At 38.1% G+C, this 27,816-nt stretch overlaps 1 protein-coding gene across 1 annotated transcript in view; it reads right to left on the reverse strand.

Annotated features, from left to right (window-relative positions):
* The window catches only part of LOC124165839 (lachesin-like), a 239,907-nt gene that overhangs the window by 51,341 nt on the left and 160,750 nt on the right, over positions 1–27,816 (reverse strand). The window contains exon 2 of the mRNA XM_046543368.1: positions 22,579–22,685. Within this exon, the coding sequence (XP_046399324.1) occupies positions 22,579–22,685 (107 nt within the window). The remainder of the gene's footprint in view (positions 1–22,578; positions 22,686–27,816) is intronic.

Consider the following 27,816-nt stretch of genomic DNA (forward strand, 5'->3'; position numbering starts at 1 on the left):
TTCAATAACGATATATATTTTTCGCGAAAATGAAAAGTGAAAAATTTCAAGCGCGCGAAAACGCGACGGCTAAGTACGAATGCTGGGATAAGCCCGTGTGACGTCATTCTGACTACACTAATGTGACTTTATTATGAATACACTAATGGCGGGTAATGAATCGCAACCAATGCCTTTCGTTTTCTTTGATGAAGGAAACTACCCTATTGTCGTCCGTAGTTGTTCGACAACATTGTTTTTCTCCCATCGTCACAGAGAGATCGTTAAATGATTTAGATAAGGGAGGAATAAGCTTCACGGTAACCTAGTTCGGTAGGGAGAGAGAGAAATTCGCATGAATATAAATTATATGACAATTTCAATGACGATATATATTTTTCGCGAAAATGAAAAGTGAAAAATTTTAAGCGCGCGAAAACGCGACGGCTAAGTACGAATGCTGGGATAAGCCCGTGTGACGTCATTCTGGTTCCGGCTGCCGCCGTGTAACGTGTAAGGCCACCTTGTTGCGAGGCTATGGGCGCCGCTACAATGCAGGCTGCTAGCAGGTAGCGCTTGGCTTACATAAGGATTATTACTACCCTATCCAACGAAGGAAACTTTCCGACCTCAGGCAATTGTAATAAGTGATTATTAAGAGATGTTTCCATAAGCTCAGTGCCACATGTATGCATTAGTAATCTCAGACGATGTAAAACTCCTGAATACTCGTATAGCATCTAGATCCCCGTGACGTCTCGTGGAGTGGCGTCGCATGGCCGCCAATTTGACCTTTTACAAATGAGGTTAAAATTGGCCATTAACATTTTTCTAAACTGGGATATCTAAAACCGTATAAATTGTATATTATGAATTCACTAATGGCGGGTAATGAATCGCAACCGATGCCTTTTGTTTTCTTTGATGAAGGAAACTACCCTATTGTCGTCCATAATTGTTGGACAACATTGTTTTTCTCCCATCGTCACAGAGAGATCGTTAAATGATTTAGATAAGGGAGGAATAAGCTTCACGGTAACCTAGTTCGGTAGGGAGAGAGAGAAATTCGCATGAATATAAATTATAAGAAAAAGCGCTTAGGTTTGAGGTGGTAGGACGTAACTGAATTCCGAAGTGACGAAGTAGTGTGCTATGTACAAGAATAACGTTTTTCACTAGTGCTATAATAAAAATTTGCCAGTATTTGCGAATAAAAAGCACTAAAAAACTGAAGCATAAGTTATTTTTATGTATGGTCGGATTGGATACCTAGGATCCAAATATCCGCGGATATTGCCCTTCATCGAATGCATATGATCCAAAGTCGCGGAAGACTTCGGATCTGGATCCGAAATTTTAAATAATAGCTTTAGTGATGCAACGGGTGGAAAGAGTTCCGTTTCTATCTTCGAATGTGCCATCGCATGCGATTCTTGTCCTACTCATGAACCGTTTTGTTTAAAAGCTCTCGCAGAGGTTACGTAGGAGAATATCAGCCGTGGAAAATAAAAAAAGGCAAAAATACGACTGGCACATAGTGTGACTCTTCCCAAGAAATTGAACAATCATCGGGGGAATCTCAGCGACAGGAATTTGAAAATGCATTTGGATCCGAAAATATCCGATCCGAAAGATCCGGCTCCGAAAATCAAGGATCCGATCCGAATACGGATCCGAAAGAAATCCTGAATCCGTCCATCCCTAGTTATTTTAGAAATTATTTATAACATTTAACAAAGTCGAAAGAGGATTTAGTCATGTTACCTCTCATAAGCCCTTACATCAGTTTCAAAGGAAACCAACCATGCTTGGATCTCATGACCCGTGGAGACAAAAAGTAAGCCACCTAAAGCCTCTAAGACGTGAGTGATCCTGGATTTTGTATCCAATCGAGGCGGTAATCCGAGGCGAGAGCTCATCGGAGATAAACATCGCCCCTTTTGGTCCAATCCCGAAGGCAAACCCACGCGCTGCAAAAACGATGGAGCCACCATTCATTGTGCGTCTAGTCCTTGTATTTGCACTGTTGACAAAGGAAGAGGAAACAAACGACCCTTTGGCAAGAACGGGGACGAGATCAATGGCGAGGGAGGAAAAAAGCGATTGTAATAACATGAATGACGACGAGGAACGTGTGCCATCCTCTTCAAACTGGTTTGTAATGCCTCCAAATAATATGAGGTTATTCTTAAGAGGCGCTAAAAATATAACAATAAATTTGCCTGACCTTAACAAGCTTACTTCATAAAAATTGCAAACCCTTGTTATGTTGAAACATTTGCTGAAAATATGCATGGAATCCATCTATTTACGTCGCAAATTTCGAAAAAACGATTTTTTACAATTTTACACGTTGAACATAATTATTACTTGCACCGCATCTAAAATTCTAATATTTTCCATTACAAAATGTTGGTTTAAGGCGTCATTAGTTTCTAAGAATCTCTCTCACACATAACTTTTTCATAATGCAATTGGGAAAAAATATGAGAAAGTTCCTTTCGAGGAGGCGACCGACAGATGAGGTCATTTCCGCCATGAGGGAATGGAATGGAAGGAAGGGTGGAGAGAAACCTGGCGTCGGCATTAGCTTAAATTGAATGAAGTTTGATGGATTAATATTTAATATACTCACTATTCTTAGGAAGTGCATGTATTGGAGATTATGAATGAGAAGTAAACGAATATAATTATGCAGAAAGGGATCGGGTTGGTGTGGTGGCTAGAGTTTTCGCCTCCTACCTAGCGGGCTTGGGTTCAAATCCCGGCGGTGGCAGAGAATCTTCAGAGACTGCCCGATCCCTGCTTGAATGTTGTGTGGAGGATATTTCAAGCGCAACACTCCGTCCGTCGGATGGGACGTTAAGCCGTGGTCCCCTTGGCGCCTTTCGTTAAGAGCAGGCTAATGCCGACGCCGGGTTTCTCTCCACCCTTCCTTCCATACCCTTCCCTCATGGCGAAAATGACCACAGCTGTCGGTCGCCTCCTCCAAATACCATACCAATATGCAGAATGACAAATTTCGCTTCACTACAACTGCGTTCTGTTGTCGTTATTGTGTGTGAGGATCATCTCCATCAAGAAGGAGCTTGTGTAGACTTGTCGCATCACGACATCTGCATCCATCTCCGCTTCCTCTCATTCCACCTCTGGTGAAATGGGGGGAGGGTAGATTCGACCCCGTGAACTCATCGCATGACCAGAGGAGAACGCCTCCCTTCTGCAGGAGGGTCCCGCAGTATTTTGTTATTCACACCGTACCCTTCCCCATCCACTGCTCAGGCCCATCTTCCAGCCCGCATTCCCTGCTCATAAAAAATTGACACGCTCGGATCAGGGATGTAAGAAGCAACCCCATTTACCTCTCCTACCCAACACCCCGATATGGCCGTGCAACACCCAGCTGCATTTTGCACGCACTCCAAAGCTACCGCATTGCCCCGGAATGAGAAAGGGGTTAGTTGCTAGGAGGAGACTAACATAATGTGACAAAGATTGACGCATGTACGTATGTTATAAATGGAATAGAAAACCCTCAATAACTTCAAATAAAAAAGTTGTCATGTAAAAAACATTAATGGGGTTGTTCACTCGTTGTTCATTTTGACGAAAGATGGAGAACACGGAAGTTTCATAATTTTTGTGCGCCAGAAGATTAAGAGGAAGATAATATAAAAAAGGAGCAGTAATAAAATTAATTCTATCGCTGCATTACGATAATATAAAAAAAGCATGAGCTAGGTATTATCAATAACAGACACCTTTTTACCTCCAAAATATATTTAAAAATAATTTTCGACCGGTTTCGGCTGTTACACCTTTATCGAGTACAGAAAATATTAAATAATGGTGTAACAGCCGAAACCGGTCGAAAATTACACAGGCCAACGGCGAAAAAACGTTTTTACTGAAAATTCCTTATTATTATGTTTTTGGATTGCTGAATCCAAATATGATGCTTAAAAAGTTGTATCACCCACCATTTATTCACATTATGTAGTTAAATTTATTAAATTGAACAATATTTTTGGAATTTAACAGCTTTTTCATAGTTAAAATAAAATTGAAAAAGTAGGTCTAATGCACGAAGATGATGTTGGTAGCACTGATGAAACACATGCTGAACAGCTGATGTTTTGCTTACTTTCAGCCTAACCTGACTTTCACGTTACCTGTGCATGTGCTCAGTGCAATGTCTAATTGCGGTTGCAAAAACTCTGCTGACAGTTTTTGTTACATTTGTGGTGAGTTTGTTATTAAAAAAACTCCAAAGAAACATTACAGACCTTGTGAAAAAAGTTTATAAGTATTTTCTGATGTACAGTCTTAGTGTTTCATTGATTTCCCTATATACCGTATAGGGGTATTAGACTATATAATAAAATACATATTGCTTGGAAACTATGGGTGGTACAAAAAAATCTAAGGCCAGGTTTGGATTCGGCGCATAAAAATCTATAAAGGTCAGCTATTGGAATAAATAAAGTTTCCAAACAAAATTTTTTTGTTGGCCTGTGTTATTTTTGAATATATTGTGGAAGTAGCAAACTGTCTGTTATTGATAATACGGAACCCTTCCACCACGTACAAGCTTCAAGTTTCTATTTCATTAGTATGAGCTAAGCCCATCCTATCGAAAAAGATCTGGTAAAATCCGAAGGTTCAGACAATATACAATCAAACTCCATAAAAAATTCATAAATCAGACCATGGATTCCCGAATCATGAATCCATGAACCAAATTCACGGATATAAATCCATAATAAATTAACTGAAGATTTGAAACGTATGGATATTATTAATAGCTTCAAGTCCAAACTTAAATAATATTTATATGATAAAATTTACTACTCTCACAGTGATTAGCTTGGACATAAATAACATTATAGCCATCGTCGTTTTATTGTGTTTAATTGTTCGTCTCCAAACCAGGCTACCCGAATGGTTTAAAATTCAGTTGTATTGGTTCGCTGAACCCAACGCTGCATTATTAATATGTATGTTGCTTTGACAGTCTAATTGTTGTGTTTTAAATGAATGACATTTTCATACATATGTTACTAGAATGTCCTGGAACTAATAATATATTATCTTTATTTTTAACATTGCTAAAAATTTCACCCACTCAGTGATTCAACTTAAAGGTTGATAAAGTTAAGGGTATGATATACCCCAGACTTGTCTACAGGCGTGCGAATGCTACAAATCGAGGGTAGGGGGCCAGATTCTTTCCATAGGGACCTCGCACTTAGAGAATATTTTGTTTGGAGTTGTCTGAAGGTTTCAATCGATATATAAACCTGAGATACTTTGACTCAAAAATGGGTATTTTTTTGTTAAAAAATCTCGTTCTAATTCCATATTTTCACAAAATAAGGATCACACATAAAAACAATAAAATATAAAATGTTGACAATTCATCGCCCTAAAATGATGAAATTTCATTTCTAAAGCGTACCCCGTTGATTGAACAGCTAGACATGCATTCACTGCATTCACCAGCTACCGCGGAATTCGGACAATTACGGCGGCAGAGCCAATAGAGGGGGAAGAGGAATTGATCGGGGGATCACATGTGAAATGGTGCGACACGGCACCGAATCTCCACGGTAGGCGTCCCGTGGAGACACCATAGGAGACTGGCTTTGCAAACGACATGTCATGCTCGCTGCTGCAGGTCCCACGAAATTGCTGCCAAAGCGTAGTGAATAGGGAGATAGGTATGCTGTCGTGGGCAAAAACGCTAGAGAATACTAGGATGAATTTAATTTAGAAATTAGACAGAAGTACGGTGATATTGGCAACCATCACTCTATTTTTCATGTTTGTTATTCCGTAGATGATATTCTTAGTGAAGAATGTCTCGTAAAAATTACATTTTCTCGAAATACGACTATTTTGCATTTGTGTGTTTTAATGCTGACCAAATCTCATCTATATGGATGCAGCCGTGGAAACTAACGATAAATGATGCTAAAGAGAATTTAATTTGGAAATTAGACATGAGCACGGTTGGAAACGTCACATGGCAGGATCATTTCTTCGCTTTCTGCCTCATACCTTGCAAATAATAGCATAAAATGTGGCGATCACTTTTATCACAAATAAATTCTAAAGTGAATGCCAAAAAAAATAAACTAATGCTAGATTCTATACAGACAGAGTGGTTGTATCGACATTATCATTACACAGTGGAAGAGGTGGCAATATTTTTAAGAAATAAAAAAAATATATAAAACGATGGCTATAAACTTTTAAATAATATGTGACTAAAAGTGATCATAAAAAATACCCATTCTCTTTCACGTGAAATGATCATTCGCAATGAAAAAATCGCCGTATTGGTATGTCTGATCAACTTAAGGCTGAATGATACTTGGTGGATCTTGGTGATAGGAAACATAATAAAAGATATACTGCTTCATGTTCAACAGAAGTTTTAATAACCGACCCACGTTTCGACAATACACTATGTCATTTTCAAAGGTCAAAATGACATAATGTAATGTCGAAACCTTGATCGGTTAGTATAACTTCTGTGGACCATACAACAGTATATCTTTTATCATGTCTCCTGTATTGGTATCTCCCTCACTCATGAAAATGTATTTCAATCGCTGGAGAGCTATCATGCAAGGGAACACATTGCGTTTCTCACAAACACAGCCACTGGCGAAGGGCTGACTTGGATTTATCGGGAGATTATCGCTTAGTTAGATGTAGTTATGACAAGGTGAATCAATGGAACCCATTCAGTTACATAAATAATCTATTTATTAATGCAATGGAAAAAAAGATCTCGAAAGCAGTGGTAAATTAATTAAAAAAATGTTTTGTGGCATCAAGCAATTTAAGTAATCATGTGGGGTTAGCAATTCATGTTTGACAACCTTAACTGAAAAATACTGAATGCTGCCAAATCCATGTACTTTGAAAACATACAGATATTTACTATTTAATTATATATGAGTAAAGGTTTTGTTACAAATGCTTTTTATTTTATGGGGGGAAGACTAAAATAATCGTTTTTTCCCAAACTTTACCCTCAATGAGGCAAGTGTTAACGTTATCATGCTGAGTTGAAACTTTGCCAATATTGTTGTTGAAGTTATTTCGGGTTTCCCACCGGATAAGGTTCTCCATCTCTGCCGACGTTTCGATGGTCATGTCGTCCATCGTCATCAGGGCTTGTCTTTTGCGTTGAGTGATACCACCTATATAGTATGGGCTCCTGGTCAGGTGACTTGCGATTGGTCCGCCTTTTCCCGCCTTTTCTAGGGCGTAACAACAGGGATGTGTTTAGGTCTGGCAGTCCTCCTTGCCAGATCTTCTTTGCTGACCAACGTTGAGTCTTTCAGCAGATGAGTCTTTGCAGCATCACGGTTCATGGTGTTAGTCGTTAAGGGATTCGTTAATATCATTTAGCCAATATCATTTTTTAGACCATTTTGAAAATTTAGAGGGGCTTCCCGGAAAGAAATCGGAAATAGATTTTTTTTGGTCCCTCTAATGCGGGGTATATAGGAGGAGATGGATTGCATGTGGGCCCTATGGGGGTAAACGTGGGTGCTAAGGGGGAAATGTAGGGAAGGAAGGAAATAGCTGAATTAACCGGAGGTGTGTGGAAAGAAATTGTGCACATGCTGGCTGCGTGATCGGCGGAGCGCTGTAGGGATTTTCAGAGATTTCGGATTAAAGCCCTAACACCATCCCTCCACCCATATTGATTATCATCAAAATTGGAAGGTGATCTGGTTGGAAGATTAAAAGAGGAAGAAGAAGGGTGAAGAAGGAGTGAAGATTAAATTAAAAATAGGGTGGTTCCTTACAATTTTTTATTGCCTAAATCGAAAGGTTATTACTCCTGGAGTACGTATTTCACACTTTTAGATTTTTAAATGGTGATATCTGTTTTTCGTGATAACATGAAAAGTGAAAAATTTCAAGCGCGCGAGAATGCGACGGCTAAGTATGAATTCTGGGAAAAGCCGGTGTGACGTCATTCAGGTTCCGGCTGCCGCTGTGTGAGGCAACCTCTGTGCGAGACTATGGACGCCGCTACGATGCAGGTTGCTAGCAGGTAGCAGAGTACCCAGCTGGCAGGTAGCGCTTGGCTTTAACAAGAATTATTAATACTCTATCAAACGAAGGAAACTTTCCCACCTTAGGCAATTTTAATAGGTTATTATTAAGAGATGTTTCTCTGAGCTCTGCGCCTCATGCATGCATTGGTAATCTTAGACGATGCAAAACTCCTAACTATTCGTATAGCATCTAGGTCCCTGTGACGTCACGTGGAGTGGCATCGCATGGGCACCAATCTGGCCTTTTTCAAATAAGGTAAAAATTGGCAAGTATCATTCGTCTAAACTAGGATTTCTAAAAACAAATAATTTGAATATTATGAATACAGTAAGGGTGGGTAACGATTGGCAATCAATGCCTTTCGTTTTCTTTAATGAAGGAAACTACCCTATTCGAGATTGAATAAAAAATTCGAGATATTGGTATCTAAATAACAAAATCTTGGTCAAGCACAAACCTGTGATAGGTCTATCTCACTAAAAAAATTGCCTTGAGAGATACATATTTTTGCTGAAGTATCTATTTGACCCTGCTTTCCTAGATTTTTTAATATAAATTATTATCGAAGCGCTTATACTTACCCGCAGTTCAAAAATACAGCCACTACGGTTCACCTGGATGAAATCCAAGGAACCAATGTTCTGTCTATATCCTTTGGTGCTAGGTCATGGACCTGATTTTTTCGAAGATTTATTTAAGATGGGAGAGACTTCAATAAATTATGCATCATTTTCAGCTTAAGATGACGCAATTGCAATGAAACTGGTCGACCGTCGAACCGGAACGACCGTCACGTTCCAAATCAATATACCAAGCAAAAATTGGCGGCAAAGCGTCCAGCATATCCTGACGGACCCCCTCATATATAGTGGGAGGAGTAAACCTGACCATAAGTAAATTGGAAGGCCGCATACGCCACCGAGACGTTAAATAAATTTCAAAAATGTAATGGAAAAACTGCCAGCAACATTTAATTGACTAACATGTAGATAGAAAAGGTAATCCCTCCAATCTTAGAAACTTCTTTCAAAGATAATACAAAATAAAGAAAATTAATAAGGAATTGCACTGGTCGAAGAGTAAAATTAACGAATTTCGTTGAAAATTGCGAGTAAAATTTAACTGACTAATATGTTAGAATTTCACCAGATTAACCTTGAAAAAAACCTCAATATTATATGTAAACCACTCGCGGAGCTCCGCCCGCTCGGTAAGGGGGCTAAGACCCCTTAAAAACCCTGAATCCGGCTTCGCCGTCTAATTTTATGGGTGTTCGAAGACATTTGATACGAGTAATGTGACCGCTAAGTGCTAGTGCAGAGGGGATGGAAGCGGACCCTTGACTGAGCCTACGCCGGCACACTCCTCGGAACGGCTTCGTCGTTCCTCGAATATCTGTCCACAAAGCCCTCTGGGCCGGCCTCGCAGTCTAGGGAAGGTTAGCGCCCGCTGCAGCCACCTCCTCGGAACGGTTTCTCCGCTCCTCGTAGGTCTGTCCACATGGTTCTAGGTGCCAGCTTCGCCGAACAAGGGGGAAGAGTAGCGCACGCCACGTCCGGAGTCGTCGGCGCACTCCTCGTAACGGCTTTGCCGTTCGTAGAAGCTCCGCTCCCAAATTACCAGGAGCAAGGGGGGAAGGGTGACGCCCCGCGGCTGAAGTTCACTTTTTCCAAACTGTAATGCAGTACTTCATGTAAGTGCAAACTTCGTAAGAAATCGGTCAGAAGAAAGTGTACGAAATGTTATGTGAATCTTTTAGAAGTCAAAATTTATGTGATTTTTGTTTAATTTTAATCTCTGTAATCAAATGCCACGAAACCAGTCTGCTACCAGTATGTGATAGAAGGTATTGTCGATATATATAATAATCATTTTCATTATCCAACCCACGAAACTACGTATGGCAGTGGAACGTATGAATTTTTTCCGCAAAATCAATTTTCGGACAGATTTTTCGTTACGTTGCACGTAAATATCCACTTCAAATGGCAGAAACACGTGATTGCATTTAAAACCCTTCATAGGCAAGAGAAATGACCCTCATATCATCCATATTTCAGGAGTAGTAAAGTAAAAGCAAAGGCTTTCCGGAAAAAATGGGAAGTACCCGCCATTTTTATTTTTTCTCTAGAGAATTGATGACAAAAGTTTCAAAGAATGTACTTTTTCTGAATCGTAATGCAGTGTTTCTTGTAATTGCAAAGTTATAAAGAAATCTGTCCGGTAAAAGTCAACGATATTATGTTTTTTTATTTTGGTAGTATTACTTTTCGGTGATTTTTGGAACTATATAATTTTTTTCTGGAAAGCCAAGGGCGAAGTAAAAAAAACTATCATTACAACTGTACATGACAAATGCATGAAACTTTAAGGGTAAAACTATAAAAAAGGTCACCTTTGGCAATGATGACCATTCAACCTGATCGATTCATGTGCGAGGTATGTCGATACCAATCTTCTTGGATAATCTTTATTCGATAATAACTTTTTTGTTGAGAAATAATAATAATAACTTTAACCCATTATTCCCCAGACTGTATGCAGGGATTTTAACTTCGGTTTTTTCGAATTTTCCGATTTATTTTGGCATAATTAAGACGAATGATTGGGAAAAAAATTATTTTCATCGTATCATATGATTTTCATAATGCTGCGTATACGTATCGCTGGGAAAACTCCGGAAAATAAATATGAAAAAGTAGTTTTTCAAAACTTAGGTTACATCTTTGATTTTTTATCTTGATTTGCACACTCGACATATTCGCCGGGAGTTATCAGTATTCCTTTGGAGGAAATGCCCCATTCTGCCTTGACGGACATGCTGGGGTATGTCATTTTTCCTAGGGTGTCTCGGATCTGCGCACCGATTTTTATGCCGAACGCCATCAGTCATAAAAATACAATTATATAAATGAAAATTTTGGTGAAAATGACAAAATTGGAACAAGAGATACTTAAAAAGTGTCAGTAAATCGAAGAAAAAATTATTCTGAAGTAGGTACTTGTTCTGAGAATTAGGATGCAATAATGTTGCGTTAACGCAACGCTGGGGATTAATGGGTTAATAACATTCTTGTTTCTTTATTTTTCTCTCGGCACCGTACTTTCAGCTCCAGATAGGCGCGTGTTAAAAGCTTGGATTAAATACAAACCTATCCCTTTGCAGCCCCAGAGAAAGACGGCACAGCCAAACATCCGTTGCGCCCTCTCAGACACCACTCCCCAGAACCCCACCACGCCCTCACGCTGAGCTCACTCACCCAGGCACTGCGTGACACATTGCCAGACTCTGCTCTCTCCGCTCATCAGTACGTGCAACGTAATCAAATCTGCATAAAACCCCACCAGCCATCTTACTAGGCGTGTGACGGGGAGTGTTAGGACACCAGCTGTCCAAAACAGAAGAATAAGTTCTACCAATGAAGGCGTGGTACTGTGGAAGTGAGAAATATTGAAACGAAAGGTAGTTGCAATTCTCCACAGTAATTTAATGCTTACCAATTACGTATGCGTACCAACTGTGCGCATCCAATTACTGCGAAAAAGTGCAACTATCTTTTTTTTCCCCAAAAAAAATAAAAGAATGTGCATGTTTGAGATATTTGGCTACCAAGTCCTTTCGAGCATTCTAGAGTCGTTTATGGTTATGAAAAAAAACTTTTATACCTATCCCTGGGGCTCTTATGTTATCGCTTCAGTCGGATCCAGAAATAAGGAGGATTATCAAATAAGTTTCACAACGTCACTCTAAAAAATATCTTTTTTTAATAGCTCATAGCAATCTCAGCCTGGCCTCCAAGTCCGAGTCATGTGCAAGGCTAATGTACGACCAAGTAACCAATAGTTATTATTCCGTTGCCGGAAATGCCGTTGATGAAATTGTATACTTCATTCCATTGGAAGTCATGATAAGAATCGTCAAAGGACAAGCAGTAGGATGGAAGAAACGGAAGTGAAATACGAGTTTTTTTGAGATCTGAGTTTTCCTTCTTTCTTTCTAGATTCCCATGCCTTCTAAACATTTCTCTATCTTGAATACTGTTTTCTCCTACGCACCGTAAAATCGAATGACTTGAATAAATCGAAAATATGAATTAAGTTCATGATATCCATGATATGTGACAAAAAATGCATAAGTACTTAAAAGCTTTTATACTAAAAATATACTACCATACAACTTTTCATCGAATTATTAGACAAAAATATTGCTATTCTTGATTGTAGAAATAGTTGTGTCTTTGAAAATAATTATATATTTAATACTCAGTTCATCATTTATTCAACTAAATTTATTTATCGGTGTACGAAATCATAAATTTGGTAAATGTCGTATGCATATGATTTTCATATAAATAGCCTCAATACCTAAAATAAGCTTGTTTAAAGTAGCCAACAAGCTTGTTTTAAGTAAAGGTGATTAATCAACAATCGAAATTATTGGTATTTCCAGCCAATAGGTTTGAAATATGGTATTGTACACGAGTGCGTTATTTAAGTTTATCATTAAACTTTAGCTTGTGTAAATCTCTCCTCATTTGTGAACAGGGATCACATAACTTAGTATAGGTAGCATTTTCTGGCTCGTATTTAAGTAATTATGAAGAATTTTGCCTATTAGTGCCACTTCACTCTTCTTTCGTGGCATAAGATGAATTTTATTCGATCCAAAATCTGTCTTAGACATTTGCATTTGCGAGTGCAGTATTCGTTTCACTACGGCCACCTATACCCATTCCTTGATTCCTCATACATTCGCTACGTGACTCGAGGGACAGAGGGTCAACAGGACACCTAAATCTGGGAGTTGAGTGTGTCCTGACTTGCTGTCCAATCCTCAGAGGGCGTAATGAATGTAGTTAGGGGGCGTAACCGCGAGGCGTTCGGCTGGCACTGACCGAACCACACGATTGCTTACAGTGACCTCAGGAGAGTTCAAGGGCTGTGATTGGGGATTAGCACGAATTAACCACAGCATGCTACGGTTCAACGTGAAAATACTATGCTGCGCTCATTTTCTGCCTGAATTTAACACTAGAACTACCGATGGAGTCATTTTGACTCCTTGAGATTTTTATTTCTCTGTTCTGACAAATATTTTACGAATTCCGGGCTGAAATTCCGTGGCTTTTATTCATTTTTGACATATAATAAGGCTTTGCGATAGAAATAGCTTTAGAAAAAAATAGAACACATTACTCAAAATTTACCTTTGACTACCAAAGAGAGGAGGTACCAACTGTAGTAGAAATATTTTTTCCACTCCATTCGGTAGTTCTCGGAGGGGTGTCAAGTCCGGTATTCCTAGTGTTAATTGAAGCTAAGCCTAACTTATAATAGGGAAAAGAGGCGTAAATTTTTCTATGCGGGTGAAATATGATTGAAAATTATTTAGATTTAATGTTTAGACAGTCGGTAAAATAATTCATTTTAACGTTTTTTACCATTTTATTTTACTATTTTTGGTAACAGTGGGGTAATTACTTGAATTGAGTCCTACTGAAACAAAAACTTAGTGCTTCTTTTGAGGGTTTTTCTTTGAATACAAGCATTGCAGTAAATCAAAATATTGCTGTAAGTGGTTCATTTCCTGATAATTAACGATAATTTTCGCGGAAAACTCTCAATCAAAAATTGTGATTTCCGATGAGAGATTCCTTTGGATCTCAGGAAATGCATTCGAATGTAATAGCTACTCTGCTCGGTCAATTTGGCTGCTTTAGCTGCAAAAGTTACAAAGCAAGTACAAATTTCGGTTGAAATAGTTAAATAATGACTTCAAATTTCATTACTTATAAGGTTTATTCTTGAAATAACACGCGAAAAGGTAAATTACATCCCTAAGGGTAAGTTTTGAGAAATTTATTTGAAAAGACATTATAGAAACAGCAGTAGCTGATAGTTTGATGCTCCCATTAAATTTGTACAAGCTTTTACTGCTTTGACGTCAAAAATCTAAAAAAAAAACCTGAATGACCAAATACGACGCAAGTCCAAGACTTATACCACGCGGGTAACTAAGGTTTATAGAGTAATTATTGAGTTTATAATTTTTCTATCTTTAAATTTTGCCCTCATTGGCCATAAATGAAGCTACCAGAAACGACTGATAACACAGCATCACTTAGGGATTTACCTTGTAATTTCACATCTCTAAGGTTTAGTTCACCGACCATAGTAAGGGAATTATCGAATCACTTATCTGTTGAATTAGAAAGTGATAGTCTGGCAACAATTAAAGTCACTAGAACAAAAGAATGGGTTACAAATTCGATTTCAAGGGAGCAGGACGTAGCTCATTTAACACTGACTCTGAAGGAGAGAAAGGACACAGCACACGTCCCACCTCTGGCTACCACGAAGGTCAGAGGCGTTGAGGGGCATTTTTGTGGTATGAGTACCGACCTCCTTCTCACTTAAGGGTTTTTAAAGCCTCGCTACACAGTCAGCCGGATGACGTGAACATAATTCCCTGTTCACTTTCTCTTCCGCTGTTCTCCACCCTCGACCCCTGTGCACCCCCACCCTTGTGTTTGATGCCAAGCTAAAGGGTGCGATAAAGATGTTATTTTTTATACAAGTTATCATTTTGGTCTATAAAGTTATATTTTCTTTTATGGGTATATAATTTTTCTGACTAGCATTATATTTAAATCTTAGAATGGTAGCTCCGTTTCTGGTGTTAATCACTGAAGCTACCTAAAGCTTCGTAATTTTTTGTTACCTACCGAATTTTTAAATTTGATTAATTTGAATTTGAACATTGTTGAATTGAAGGATAGGTGGGCAGCCATAGAGGTGAAAGGTCGTCACCTCTATGGTTGCACACTATCAATATCAATAACTATCAATACCAAATCGACTATTTCCAATAAAATATCCTCCTCCATTTTAGAGAAAAAACTAAAACTTTCAAACGCATCGAACGAAACGGAAAAACACGAAAATACGCCGTCGGACGGCTACACTTAGAGGGTTGTTTAATGAGCTGGGACGGTATTAAAAATTTTCATGGTCCGTTGTAGAGAAATTATTTTTTAACAGGAAATATATGCCCTCTAAATCAGGTTAGACTAATTTAATGTCCCAAACATTGGCTTGAGATGAAGCTTTTATATTTCACTAACATTTGGCACGACGAAGAACAGTGATAAGATACTTGGTGTTTTACTCTCAGAAAGGGTTTCTTGTAGAAATTCACTTGCGAAGCGGCGTCTTGAAACCATTCATAATACATGACAGCTTTTTATGATATGGCTCAGTGATATAAATGTTGCTGAGCGAAAACAAGTTATTTTAGTGAAGATCACTTGACTAAACGGAGCAGCCTACATTTTGTAGTGAAATAGGTAAAATAATTCGTAACGTGTGCCAGCAGCATTTCTATTGGGAATTCTGAGCTACTTTTCAAGTTTGGAAGTAATGCATGAGTAAGTGAAATTAGCAGAGGTGAAGGTATTAAAGATTATCGCCGGCATCGAAAAAAATTCAGTGATGATGATTTTATTGCTAAAAATATTAATATAATCCGCACCTTGCCTGTTTGCTCTAAAGAGGAAAATAAAAAATTATCAGAGATAAAAAATTGCCATTGAAAAGGAATGGCTGAAAGATAGGATATTGGAAATGGTAAAAATACTATCAGAATAGCTTATTAAAGGTAATTTCACTTTTTTTTACATTGTAATTTATGATGATGATGATAATGATTGTAAATTATAAGTTAGAGTATCCATTATTAGTTGTTTCACTCGTTGTGATGGAATTCGCGAGGAATAAACTAGCTAACTACACCAGAATTTAACAGAGTTCGGAATTATCTGAAGGCTCTTGTAATGAGGAATGTTAACAATTTTGAATTTTCAACAGTAGTCTCTGTGACAACAGGTGATTATCGTCAGAGATAAGTACAATTATAACCTTCCGCATTTCCTTTGGTAACATATTACTTATAATTTTATATGAAATGATGGCATCATATTTTATGATTTATATAATTGTTGCGTTAAATTAAATGGAATGAAAGTGTATAAATTACTAGCATAGATTTTCGATGGTAATTCAACGAAATTATAAGCTTTGTTATGCACTCCGATGAAACATTTCAACTTCAAAACAAATAACTGTGAATTTCGTAATAAAATTATTGCTTTTTGTTACCAAATATCCCTTGCCTCCACATAGAAAAGAAAATAGTGGATACCTCTATGCCACTCCATGGGTCGGCACGCAAATGTGTGTTTCATTTAGTATAGCATGTGTTTATTTCATAAAATTGTCAATAGTTCGAGAAAGGTTTTACCTGATCTGGCATAACTCATTTCTATAGGAATTTCTACCCAGTTTGTGACCTAATAATAATTTTTAATTATTTTTCATGGGTGAAAACTTTGAAAATTAATAGTTGACTCTACCAAGTTGTTTACATTTCTCGGATTTTTTTATTACCGGAATTTTTTCCCTTAAAGTAGCCATTTAGTGGTATCTTAAAGGTTCAGAAAAGTCTCCATTATTTAAAGGAAACGCTCATAGCTTCATCTTTAAGGTTTCTGGTGGGGGAGAAAATAGAAAGGGAGATGAGGTGAAAAAATGAGAAATACAAGGTGAGTGAGATAAGGGACGAAAAAGCAGAGGTGTTGGTGCTAGCATGGTAGAGGGGATGAGATAAACTGTTCATAAAGATATCACTGGAAATGCGGAAACATAGAGGTGGGGGTAAAACAAAAGAGTGAAACGGAAACATATTCATGAGAATAAATGACAGTATGAAGACGACACATGGAGACAGCCATGCGACTCGTGGGTGTGGAGTAGGAAGAGAAAGTAACATGAGGAAGAAGAGATAGTCCAAATTCCACAGCATCACCCGCCACAGGGAAGAATATGTGAACCAAGTTGAAATTTAGAAATTTATTGTATAAATACACATGTGAAAAAGTATATCATCACCATCACTTTCTGTTAAGATCATCAATACGGTTCTCATTTTGCCTCTAATATGTTTCTCCCTTTCACTCTAGTAATGCTTTATTGCAACTTTCACTGCACAACTCTCTTTTCTCTTTCCGCTGGTGTCTGAGGAATTGGATAAATCTACTCTTCCTCAAATCGCAACAGATTCCAACTTATGGTCTCAAACAGCTAAGGTAACTTAAAGATATCACTGGCTACCTACGTGATGAATTGGCTCATTAAGTTCAACAGATTCAGGCTTCAATTGGTGGAAGTTAGACATATTCAAATAAATAACAGATCGTAGCACTTTTCCACAAGAATTTTTAATGCGTACGCATTGCTACGATCTGTTATTCATTTAAATTGGCTCATTGTTTGGATGTTGAAGAGTAAGAAGTAAACGGTAAGGACTAGTCATCATTGGGGAAGGCAAAAAACAATCCGATCCTTTAGTATAGACTAGATCCTTCCTTGATTATAAATCCACATTAGATATTTCTAATTTAATCGAAATAAAGTGTGTAACACAATTGAGTACCAAAAGGTGACCTATGGCTCGGTGAAGCTTCCGTGGTCATTAAAATTGTAGGGGGAGAGATAGGCAAGATGTTCTTAATAATACATTTTGCGGTTTAAAACAACCAAAAAAGAATGAAATTCCAGCTGGAGAGAAATAACAAGGGAGGTTAATTTATGAAATAAATGCGAGCATTACATACGCTTATAACAGCTTCACTCTTCCATGACATCAAGGAAAAGCTGTACGTGAAGTGACTTGAGCTGGGTGTCAGAATGGAGATGATTAGGGGGAGAATGATGAGGGTAATGCTAGATGAGATTGCACGAGACTTAGCGAGGAGGCAAAAGAAAAGTGGCTGTAAAACTTAAACGTAAACTGTGAAGCTTGAGGAAAGAGTTTTATGGACTTTAATTTTGAAACAGTTGTTGGGAATTGAATTTTTCATAATTAAGATACGGGGAAGTTACGGCCGTAGAAAGAGGCAAGTAGGGTCGTTTAAGTGCGGAGAGTAGTCAAGGGTTGCCTGAGATAGAAGAAGTGGAGGGATTACAATTATGCCAACGCCATGGAAACAGAGTGATCACACATAATTGTACGCAATGAAGACATCGTATCCTTTAATATATTTTACACGGAGTAATGCTTTTTTTACAGTTATCACTTGACTACGGGAAGCAGTCCAAATTTTAAGAACGTGCCAAAAAATCCCAAAATCAGCTCTTTCGACCACATGTAAGCGTACGTCAGTGGCAATAATAGCCAGTATCTCATCAGCTCCGTATCTCATCTAGTTATGGTCTGTGTACTCCATAACTAGATGATATACGGAGCAAACAAAAAATATGGATGGAGAGAGTACTTGGCGGGGAAAGGGAGTTGAAAAGGGTGTTATAGGGTGGAATATTATGCAAACGAGGGAGAGGAAGGAAGGGAATGGGATTTTTAGATAGAGCGAAAAGGAGTAGACCTTAAAGTGAATTAAAGAGGGATGTTCATGAAAGAAAGGGAGGCTCCCAGAATGCTTATGAAGTAATCCATGGATAATACTACTTTAATCGATGGAATACTTTATTAGTACTAATGATCATAAGCAAACTCAAGAACATGACATTTATGCTGAGGCAACGATTTTGAAAGTAATATATCATTATTCAGCAGCAATAACTTCAGCGTGGCCTTAAAAATTCTGAAACATAATAATAAAGACATCCTTCCTCAAAAACGCTAAACCAACACTCATTTTAAAGGAATTCATCCCCTTCAAACACTTCCCTACAAGATTTCCCCTTCCTCTTTCCCATCCAATCCTTCTGAAAGTCCCACCCCACTTACGTCGCCTAGCACCATGAGGAAATTACCACAGTAGTCCCTTGGACAGTATGTCCTCGCGGGACTGTCTCCGGAAATTCGGGTAATCGCTTCTTTCGCTCCCACTGAGGGTCCTCTGCTCTCCCATTCCCCTTAAAAACCTCACCAACCGCCTTCAGCACTTAGCAAAAGATTATAAGCGTGCGCGGGTGGCGAGATTAAAGTCGAACCAATGAATGAGTCGGCAGTTATATCTACTGGGTACACTGTCACCTCTAGGTAATAGAACGATGTAGCACATATTTTACTATCTTATTGAAAGAGTTCTCAGCTGAATATAATAGCGGATTGCCATTTAAAAAAGAAATCCTCTCTTTCCCTTCCATCCTATAAAAGGGATTCTATGAAATACTGTAATAGTAATAATAATAAAATGCCTTTATTCGGGCGAGGTTGAGACTAAAAAGTCCCTTCTTCCACCTAACCCCTCGATAGCGTCATTTCAAGCAAATAAAAAATTGGTAGACAAACGTTTACAATAAAAAATATATACAATGTACAATATGCTATTAGGTGTCATCAGATTTTTATTTAATTAAAAATAAACAAAAAACTGACTGCGTGCCAGCTGATATCGTTCCAAGAATTCTAGCAGAAGGTTTCCATTGCTTGTGGGCCGTTACATGAAATAATGTACCCTGAAAGAGGTTTCGTTTCACAGTAAACTTGTCATCTAAGTATATCATATGATGGTATATAGTAAAAATTAATTTAAATCAATATAGTTTTGAAGGATATTCGGGGATCGGATTGCTGTAATGGCTAGAGTGTTGGCTTCCTACCCTGTGGGCTCGGCCCGGCCCAGCGGTAGCAGAAAAGTTTCAGAGATTGCCCGATCCCTGCTTGAATGTTGTGTGGATGACATCTCAAGCGCAGCACTCCGTCCGTCGGATGGGACGTTAAGCCGTGGTCTCCTTGGCGCCTTTCATTAAGAGCAGGCTAATTCCGACGCCGGGTTTCTCTCCACCCTTCCGTACCTATCCTTCCCTCTTGGCGAAAATGACCTCAGCTGTCGGTGGCCGAATACCAAACCAAACCTGAAGGATATTCTGTTTCAAAGTACGAGAAAAATTACGAAGACTTTTTGCTACGTTAAGCGGGCACTTAAACTTAATCCACTGGAATTTGCATTTAGGAAGCGACCATTACTATAATTAAGGAGGAGGGCTAAAGTAGAGAGGTTGAAGTTGAAAGAAAAGATGTATGACCGAAGGGAGTGGAGGAATGAAAGGGGAAGGAAGAAAGAAAAAAGTGGGTACCCCTGTGATATTCGAGAAAGGCGAGAGAGATATTACACTGTTCTTCCAAGAAACGCCGCTGCCCGTCCGTCATAAAGGCACCCCGGGGTATACTCGAAAATCAACCCTTCCCCTCAGCACAGAGCATATGTTTGGCAAAACTCTCATCTTCCCCACCCCAAACCCAAAGAGAGTCCAAAAACTGACTCCCCTCCGTAGTGGAGTGAATATAATCCTTAATCACCGGATCATTAGCAAAGATGGGGTTCAGCCGAAAGTTGGGTGCGAGGAGAGGACTTGAGGGATACGGAAGTAAGTGCTAATTAGTGGAATGGTGGGAAGGTGGATATGTGGGGCGAAAGAGGTTTTTGGGGGAATTGGGCGAGTTGGATCCCGGGGAGAAGTTTCTGCGACTTCCGTTTCTCTTAGCTCACCCACTTACTCACTCACCTTCGGCTTCATTTCGCACACTTTTCATACATTTTATCCTTTTCTCCTGCACGCACATCCGCCTTATCATCCACGATTCATCTATTCACTAGTTGCGAAAGTGGATTGGCTCTGAATGCTATGATAATGCATGACTGAGTGTCATTAACGTTCTCGGCCTTTCAAATAATGAAAATTAAATTACTTCTTCCGACCTATCTTAAAAGTAAGGTCTGTTTAGAATTCTTTCAACTGCAATTGTGTATTGGTATAGATAAAACAGGAGCAACAGTGCGTTGGATAGATTTCGCAAAACGATTAATAAATTCTATCAAACTAAACAATAGATTGTGATAATACAATAACAAAAATAGTCCCTATCATATCTGTTTGATAGTTATTAACAATTGTTTTCCATGTGGTACAAACTTACAGGTTACTACATCGTTTATTATTGAATTAATAAAGGGAGAATTATTCTTTACTATCCATGGAGGCCTCATCTTTCAAGCCATTTTAATATCGTTAATATGCTCCTATTGAGTATATGTACGTTTCGATTCATTCCGGGCATGACTAAAAGAGGTATTGCCTTCCTTTGGGTCTTTTTTTAACCTCCAATCAGCTGGTTTAACGCCCTTCCTATCATAATTTAGATCTCAAAGCCTCGAGGGGAGGGATGGCATGACCGAAGTGTTGAAATCAGATTACTCACTGATTTATGAGAACTAATAGGAGTCATACGATAATAGGGGGCATTTTCCAATATTCCTCATCGAGGGTTGCACAGTAAGCCTTCAATATCTCTGTCACTGAGGAGGCCACATATATTTACGGTGTCGGTCGCTACAATAAAACCTTAAAAGTGCGAAAATATTGGTTATATTTATGATTTTTCAGTCTACTCCACACGGATTGAGAGCTCTGAAAAGAGAACGAGCGAAAATTTTACTTGCCTCTTAATGCAAATATGCTGATCACGCTGTGGTTATTTTATTTTAGATCAAGTCGGGCTATGCAGACCAAAGAGTGAGAGTAATGCGCAATGTTTTTTCGTCAATGCATTAAGTACGTTTATATTTCATGAAAAAGAAACACGTCTTAGATTTTCCCACATTTATTCTTATCTAGAAACTGAAGCGTACTTTGCTGCGACATAATCTCCCTTCGACGAATATAAAATTATTCAGCAGTCCACGAGTAAGTATCTCATATACAGTATAAAATAGTATTTATTTTCTATATTTCTTTGTATTGTATGCTGAGTTTATAAGTATCGTGTTTTTCAAGGTGATGAATTAAATTCATCTCAACCCTAGCATTTGTGGTGCGGTATGGACGTTGCAAGATAGCACTGCGAAATGTTTTGAGATCCACATGAACTGAATAATTTGACAATAAAACTCTATGAAAGTGATTTTTAACACTATCAAAGATGCCCGCTATCATAAAAATCACATATTAAGTCAATTTCATCAAAATTTAGATTAAAAAGGCAATAATGAAGCCGTCAGGATCTAATTTCGGAAAGTATCTCAATTCTCTCATTGCCCATGCCATGCTTACGTTGAATATTATTTTTATATGCATTTCTAATAACAGCCATAATCAGTCAGTCATCAATATGATGAAACTTTAGCTCAAGCTGTGTTCTCAACTCAAGGTCAAGCTAATGTTTTACTCGAGAATAGGCTAAATTTGAATTTACCCATGTTTAAATAGCGAGAGTACTTGAAAAATGCGCAACAAAATTATTTTTAGGACTACTCAGCAGTAAATCACTAGTTAATCCACGGAACACGATTTCTCCGAGTCGTAGTCAATGCCGAGGTCACGACTTTTGAGCAGCATAGTTTTCGTCTGCAATGCATCAGGATTCAAGTGAAAAAGTTTTACCTGGAACCGCGAGGTGGAGGGAGATATTAAGGGAGCATTTCCCAGGAGTTTCCCATGCCGTGTGGGCCATTTGTGCTGTACGGCGATAACATTTCTTCCACTGCATCTTACCTTGTACGTGCCGAGGTGTTCGACGACGCAGGGCAGCGAGGCATCCCGGCCCACGGCTACCGTCACGTTCGGAATGGGCTCCGCGAAGCGGGGTTCCTCCGACAGGGCTATAAGAAAGAAGAATACACTGATTATTCTCAGGATTCAACATAAAAGACACGATGTCAGATTACGGTAACAATTAATTAAGAATAATCTGGACTTCATTTTTAAACGTACTACACGGTCATACTCTTGCTTAATTACACTAATCATTCATTATATCTACCGGTTTCGTCCTTAAGAGATAATTTTAAGGAGTGAAAACATATTAGGTAGCAAGATGATACAAAATAATGCGTACGACAGGTTGATCAGGGAGTGGCAACAAGTCGCCTGAAAACAACACCGCACCTGCAAAATGTGAGTTTGGGTCAGATCGGGTCAAGCGAGGTGTCAAAAATCTTGTATTGGAACGCAGTATGATATGAAAAAAACCCTCACTTGGCTCTTTTAACCTTCAGTTATTTTAATTTTAAACGCCAATAACATTTCTACCCTGCGAGCCCTTCAGCATTGTTTTAAATCCAAAAAAATATCTATGTTTTTAATGACGGAGAGGCTGATAGGGTCTACAAATAAGATTTAAAAATTCTAAGCTTACTGGAATGACTAGTGAAAAATAGATGACGCTAAGGGTTTGCTTTCTGCTGTAAGGTCTCAACGGCTTATGGCTAAAAACTGAGCCGTGTTAGTAATTTTAGAGTGTATGTTTACAGAAATGCAAAATATAGCAATGGAATCCTGTAAGAGAGACGGGAGGCAGAAAGAGAGATAAAATAGGGAGTTTTACTCCGCGGGCGGAGATGAGGAGGTTGTTACGGCCGCAAAGGCGTGCCATGGGTCATGGCCCGGATGGGAACTCAGGCGGGACGTCATCCATATTAAACGAACAGGTTTTTTATGCGGATTAAGAGAGGATCAGAGCTTGGCGGAATGTTAAGGGGCCTATATTTTTATTCTATTCTCATGAGCTGCTGCGACGGAAACAAAGATGAATGTTTTTACCCGATAAAAACGGACGAGAATCTTTTCAACAACGGCTGGCGACCTTAATGGATCCGGCATTTCGACTAAAGTGACGGCTTAATAAATTTCTCAGCGTCTACGGACATCTACTGATGGCCAAGAGAGAAACACCATGAGTACTACCAGTAATTTTACATCGAAGAAGGTTATTGAAAAACACCCTTGCTGAAAAGCTCTCATCGCATTCAGGAGTTTTTCGCACCATGAAATTCGGCTCGGGATACTAACATGGCTACGCCTTTTCGAGTCTTTGAATGATAGGACAAATAGCCCCCTCAGGATAATTAAGGAGATATTCTACACAGGAAATTTACATATGAAACGTGTTATTCAAAAGCATATATGGGTAGTTCTTGTCTAGAGGGCGCTTAAACTCACTGCTCAAGATATCCCAAAACAATGGGATTTGGTTCCGGCAGCATTGACACTATAAAAAAATCATGAATAGGCACAAGGGCCTTCAAATCAGACTTTGACGTCAATTAATGATACTGAACTAGTAAATAATGTTGAAATTTTACTTACTGTTATGGAATAATCATAAAAATTGTTCGTTTATTTTTTACGAATACTGCTGTTTAAATAATAAATCAGCTATTTTTATTGCCTTTGTGAAAATGGATAAATAATTTGGAGTTCTTTTTTCATGAAAGCTTTCACACTTTTGAAATCCGTTGACGTACCACGTTCTTTTTGTTAGAGTAACGACATGAATTCCCAAAAATTCTTTTGAAAAACACCTTGAATGGCAAAGTTTTTCTTTTAAAATGTGAGTGTCACTGAGAAATCACTGAGAAACAGAATTTTCAATGTTTATATTTAAATAATAGTGATCTATACACATCAAAGGTCCGAATAAAATTTCCATCGTTTTTAATACGGTAAAATACTTACAAATCAACGTACAAATTATTAGCGTTAACTCGCAGTGTGAAAAACTGATAAGAGTTTTAAAAGTATACGGACTCAGCCAAATGGATCATGGATCATTTAAATAATAAATATAAATCATTTTAATTTAAGAGTGACCAGGGTAAACCACGTATTTACTATGACCAACAACGGTCAATTAACCGTTCGTCCTTTACTTGCTCTATCTTGTAAGTTTTCTTGTATGATTTATTACGCGTATTTTGAAATTTTCTTTGGAGGTGCTTTAGAGGTCTGCAGAACGCCTGAATCGATATTTTGTAGTCAATTTGCACGCATCGGAAAACCATAAATTTTATAATGTCAGCTGTATGTTTCGTTTGCATAATTGAATAGCGCTGAAAGTAAAATTCATTGCTAATTACTTGAAGACAATTTGATTTAAATAAATTTAAAAATGGAGTGCCGGAGGATAACTGCTCCTTGCCAGGGGCGCAGCAAGGAATTAAGGCTAGGGGGGGTTTAAGGAGCGAAACACTTGGGTGTCTGAGGGTGTGGAATACCTGCCAGGGTAAGCGGGAAGTCCGGGGGCCCTCCCCTCGAAAAAGTTTCAGATAAATGGTTGAAAATGGTGAGTTTTACGGCCTTCTGAGGGATATTTTATTAATATTTACACTTTTATGTAAGTAATATTAATCCAATGAATTGAAATGGATTAAACTTAAAAATTTTCTTAGCTCTGGGGAGGGGGAGTTATCCCCAAAACCGTCCCTTGCTGCGCCACTGCTCCTTGCCTAGTGGTCCGCTCAGCAGATGTTTTATGGTTAGTCAGCTCAATCGAAAAAAGATTTCAAGGGTGATTCTGATTTTCCTTCTACTGAGGGAAATCACAAGAAATGAGGTACTGGCTTGAATTTCAAGGCAAAGAAAGAGCTGTGAATTATTTCGTGTAACTCTGCCGACGCAGTGATGATGGAGTTTCACCAAGATGCTGAGTGGGCGAGAGAGTATTAACTCCTTTATCCTCCAAAAAGCAGAGAACTGCACGCCCGTTAACAAGCGCTATGCAATGCTGGCGCCATTGAGTGTGACTGAATAGTGATCAGGGTCATGGCAAAACATGACAGGCAGGAATATTGGGAATATGCTGATTCACCTTTAGCTGAATGGAGACAACAAAGGGGCAGGGCTTGCGACCCGAAAATGGATCAGTGGATACGGATCGATGTTGTGCATTACTATCCCCATTCTAACTTCTTGAGCGGGCCACGAAAGAGAAGCAGCATAGAAGGATATTGTTCTGCTGAGATCAAAGGTGAACGTTATGTTATCTCAGGCGAAGATTCAACACGACAAGAGAGATACATTTTTCAAAATTAATTTAAAACATGGCCTGCATAATTGAATTAGAAAACAGCTTTTACGATATTGTTTATATTTAATATGATTCATATTATTAATGTATAATTAAAAGTAAATTCAAAAATGATCTGAATGCTTTAATCAGAGAATGTGCCGATAGTGTTAACTTTGATCGATAATAATTTCATCGAACGCTAATTTAAGCTTTATTTTTAAAAATTGGAGGTGATATTATCTTGATTACAAAACATTTATCATTATTATGATTTGGTCGATTTATAAGAAAAGCAAAATGCCATCCACAATAAAAGGCAGTAAACGATAAGAACCCATTCATAAAGACATCAACAACATGTAGAAAAAGATTATTTTTGATACTAGGAGAAGCATTTGAAATGATAGGAAAATTATATTTGCTCTTTATGGTTCCTATTCAATTTCCATATTTTGTGCACTATATATTTATATATTACTTTATATGTTCACTTTACTTCTCCTAACATTCAGCTTCGGTAGCTACACAGTTTTTAGATTATTTCCGATTAATAAAACGAAAACAATATTTCGTGGGCGAAATATAAAATAATATGAGAGATCAAAGAGCCTGGATTGAAAAAGGAGGATAAATGAGGAAAAAGGAGGATTTTTTAATAAGTGGTCATTAAGAGGAAACAATAGGCTTCCAAGCGTCACTCCCTTACAAAGAATGGGATATACGGCCGATAAATTTTCCCTCGAAATTTAAGGGGGGAATGATATATGGGTGCGGAAAAAACATGAAAACACCTGCGTGGGATAAAGATTGGCCTTTCATTCTGTAAATGAGAAAAGGCCTGGAATAAGTATCATCAATGGGAATGACGCTGCATCATCTCAACCAAGATAATTTGAAAATATAGCATCAAAAATTTGAATTTAATCATTGAGATGAAAGTGGGAGAGGTCAAATAATTTGCTTTATTAAATGCACTGAAAATGGCATCGATATAAAAATCAGAGAGACCCAATAGGGACATAATATAAATGGGGATTTTATTTGTATGTTTTTCCTCGACTTTACTCACTAGCACTTGCAAAAGAGTTCAAGTTTGAATTAATTAATGTTTATAGCGACCCTTAGGATTGGTATTCTATTAAGGGTTAAAAAGAGCGAAATATTTTCTCCACTTCTTTGAAACCCGATGAAGCTGAAGTTTTATTTTAATTTTACGTCCCAAAACGGCAATGTAATTACTTCTAGAGAAACAGGCTTCATTCAAATCGATCGAAAACTATTTACATTCAAAAACGAAGCTGCCACTTTTATTTTATACCTTAAACATAGAGGAAAATATGGATGCTAATTGATGGAATATTTCTTTAGGCCGCCATATCGCTTCATTTAATGTTTCAAATTGTTAGTAAAGCAAATGAAAAATTTCACTTTTAGAAGATTTTAAGAGTGTGATCTTCATAACTTACGAAAATTTCTTTTTCAAGGGTAAAAGTTTTTGCAAACTGGAATTAGGGTAATCTCAAAATATCGAGTGAAAAATATCTGGAACTCCAAATAAATATAGTTTTAATTTATAATTTCAATTGATCAACTCAAACCACCTCGCCTCTTCTGTATTTTTTCTCCAAGAGGAACTCTTCTTTAAGTGTTTGTGAGCGAGCATGAGGAAAAAAATAGTATCAAATTCCCATTTATGTTATATAACGACATGAATTACACAAATTGATGCACTATATTTTAGCTACCTAGGCATTTAGTATCAAATTTTTAAAGTTATCATCAGGTGATATTAGTTGGGAGTTCTTCCTCTTCTTTTAAAATTAAAATTTGGTAATAAAGAAAATAATTTGGCAAGTAAATTGTGGTAAGCTATAGTGAAATATTTTCAAACGTAAGCCCAAATGAACAATAACGCCCATTAGACGCGAACGGCAAAATGAGCA

Source organism: Ischnura elegans, chromosome 9, assembly GCF_921293095.1.
Source record: "Ischnura elegans chromosome 9, ioIscEleg1.1, whole genome shotgun sequence".
In the NCBI taxonomy this organism is placed as follows: Eukaryota; Metazoa; Arthropoda; class Insecta; order Odonata; family Coenagrionidae; genus Ischnura; species Ischnura elegans.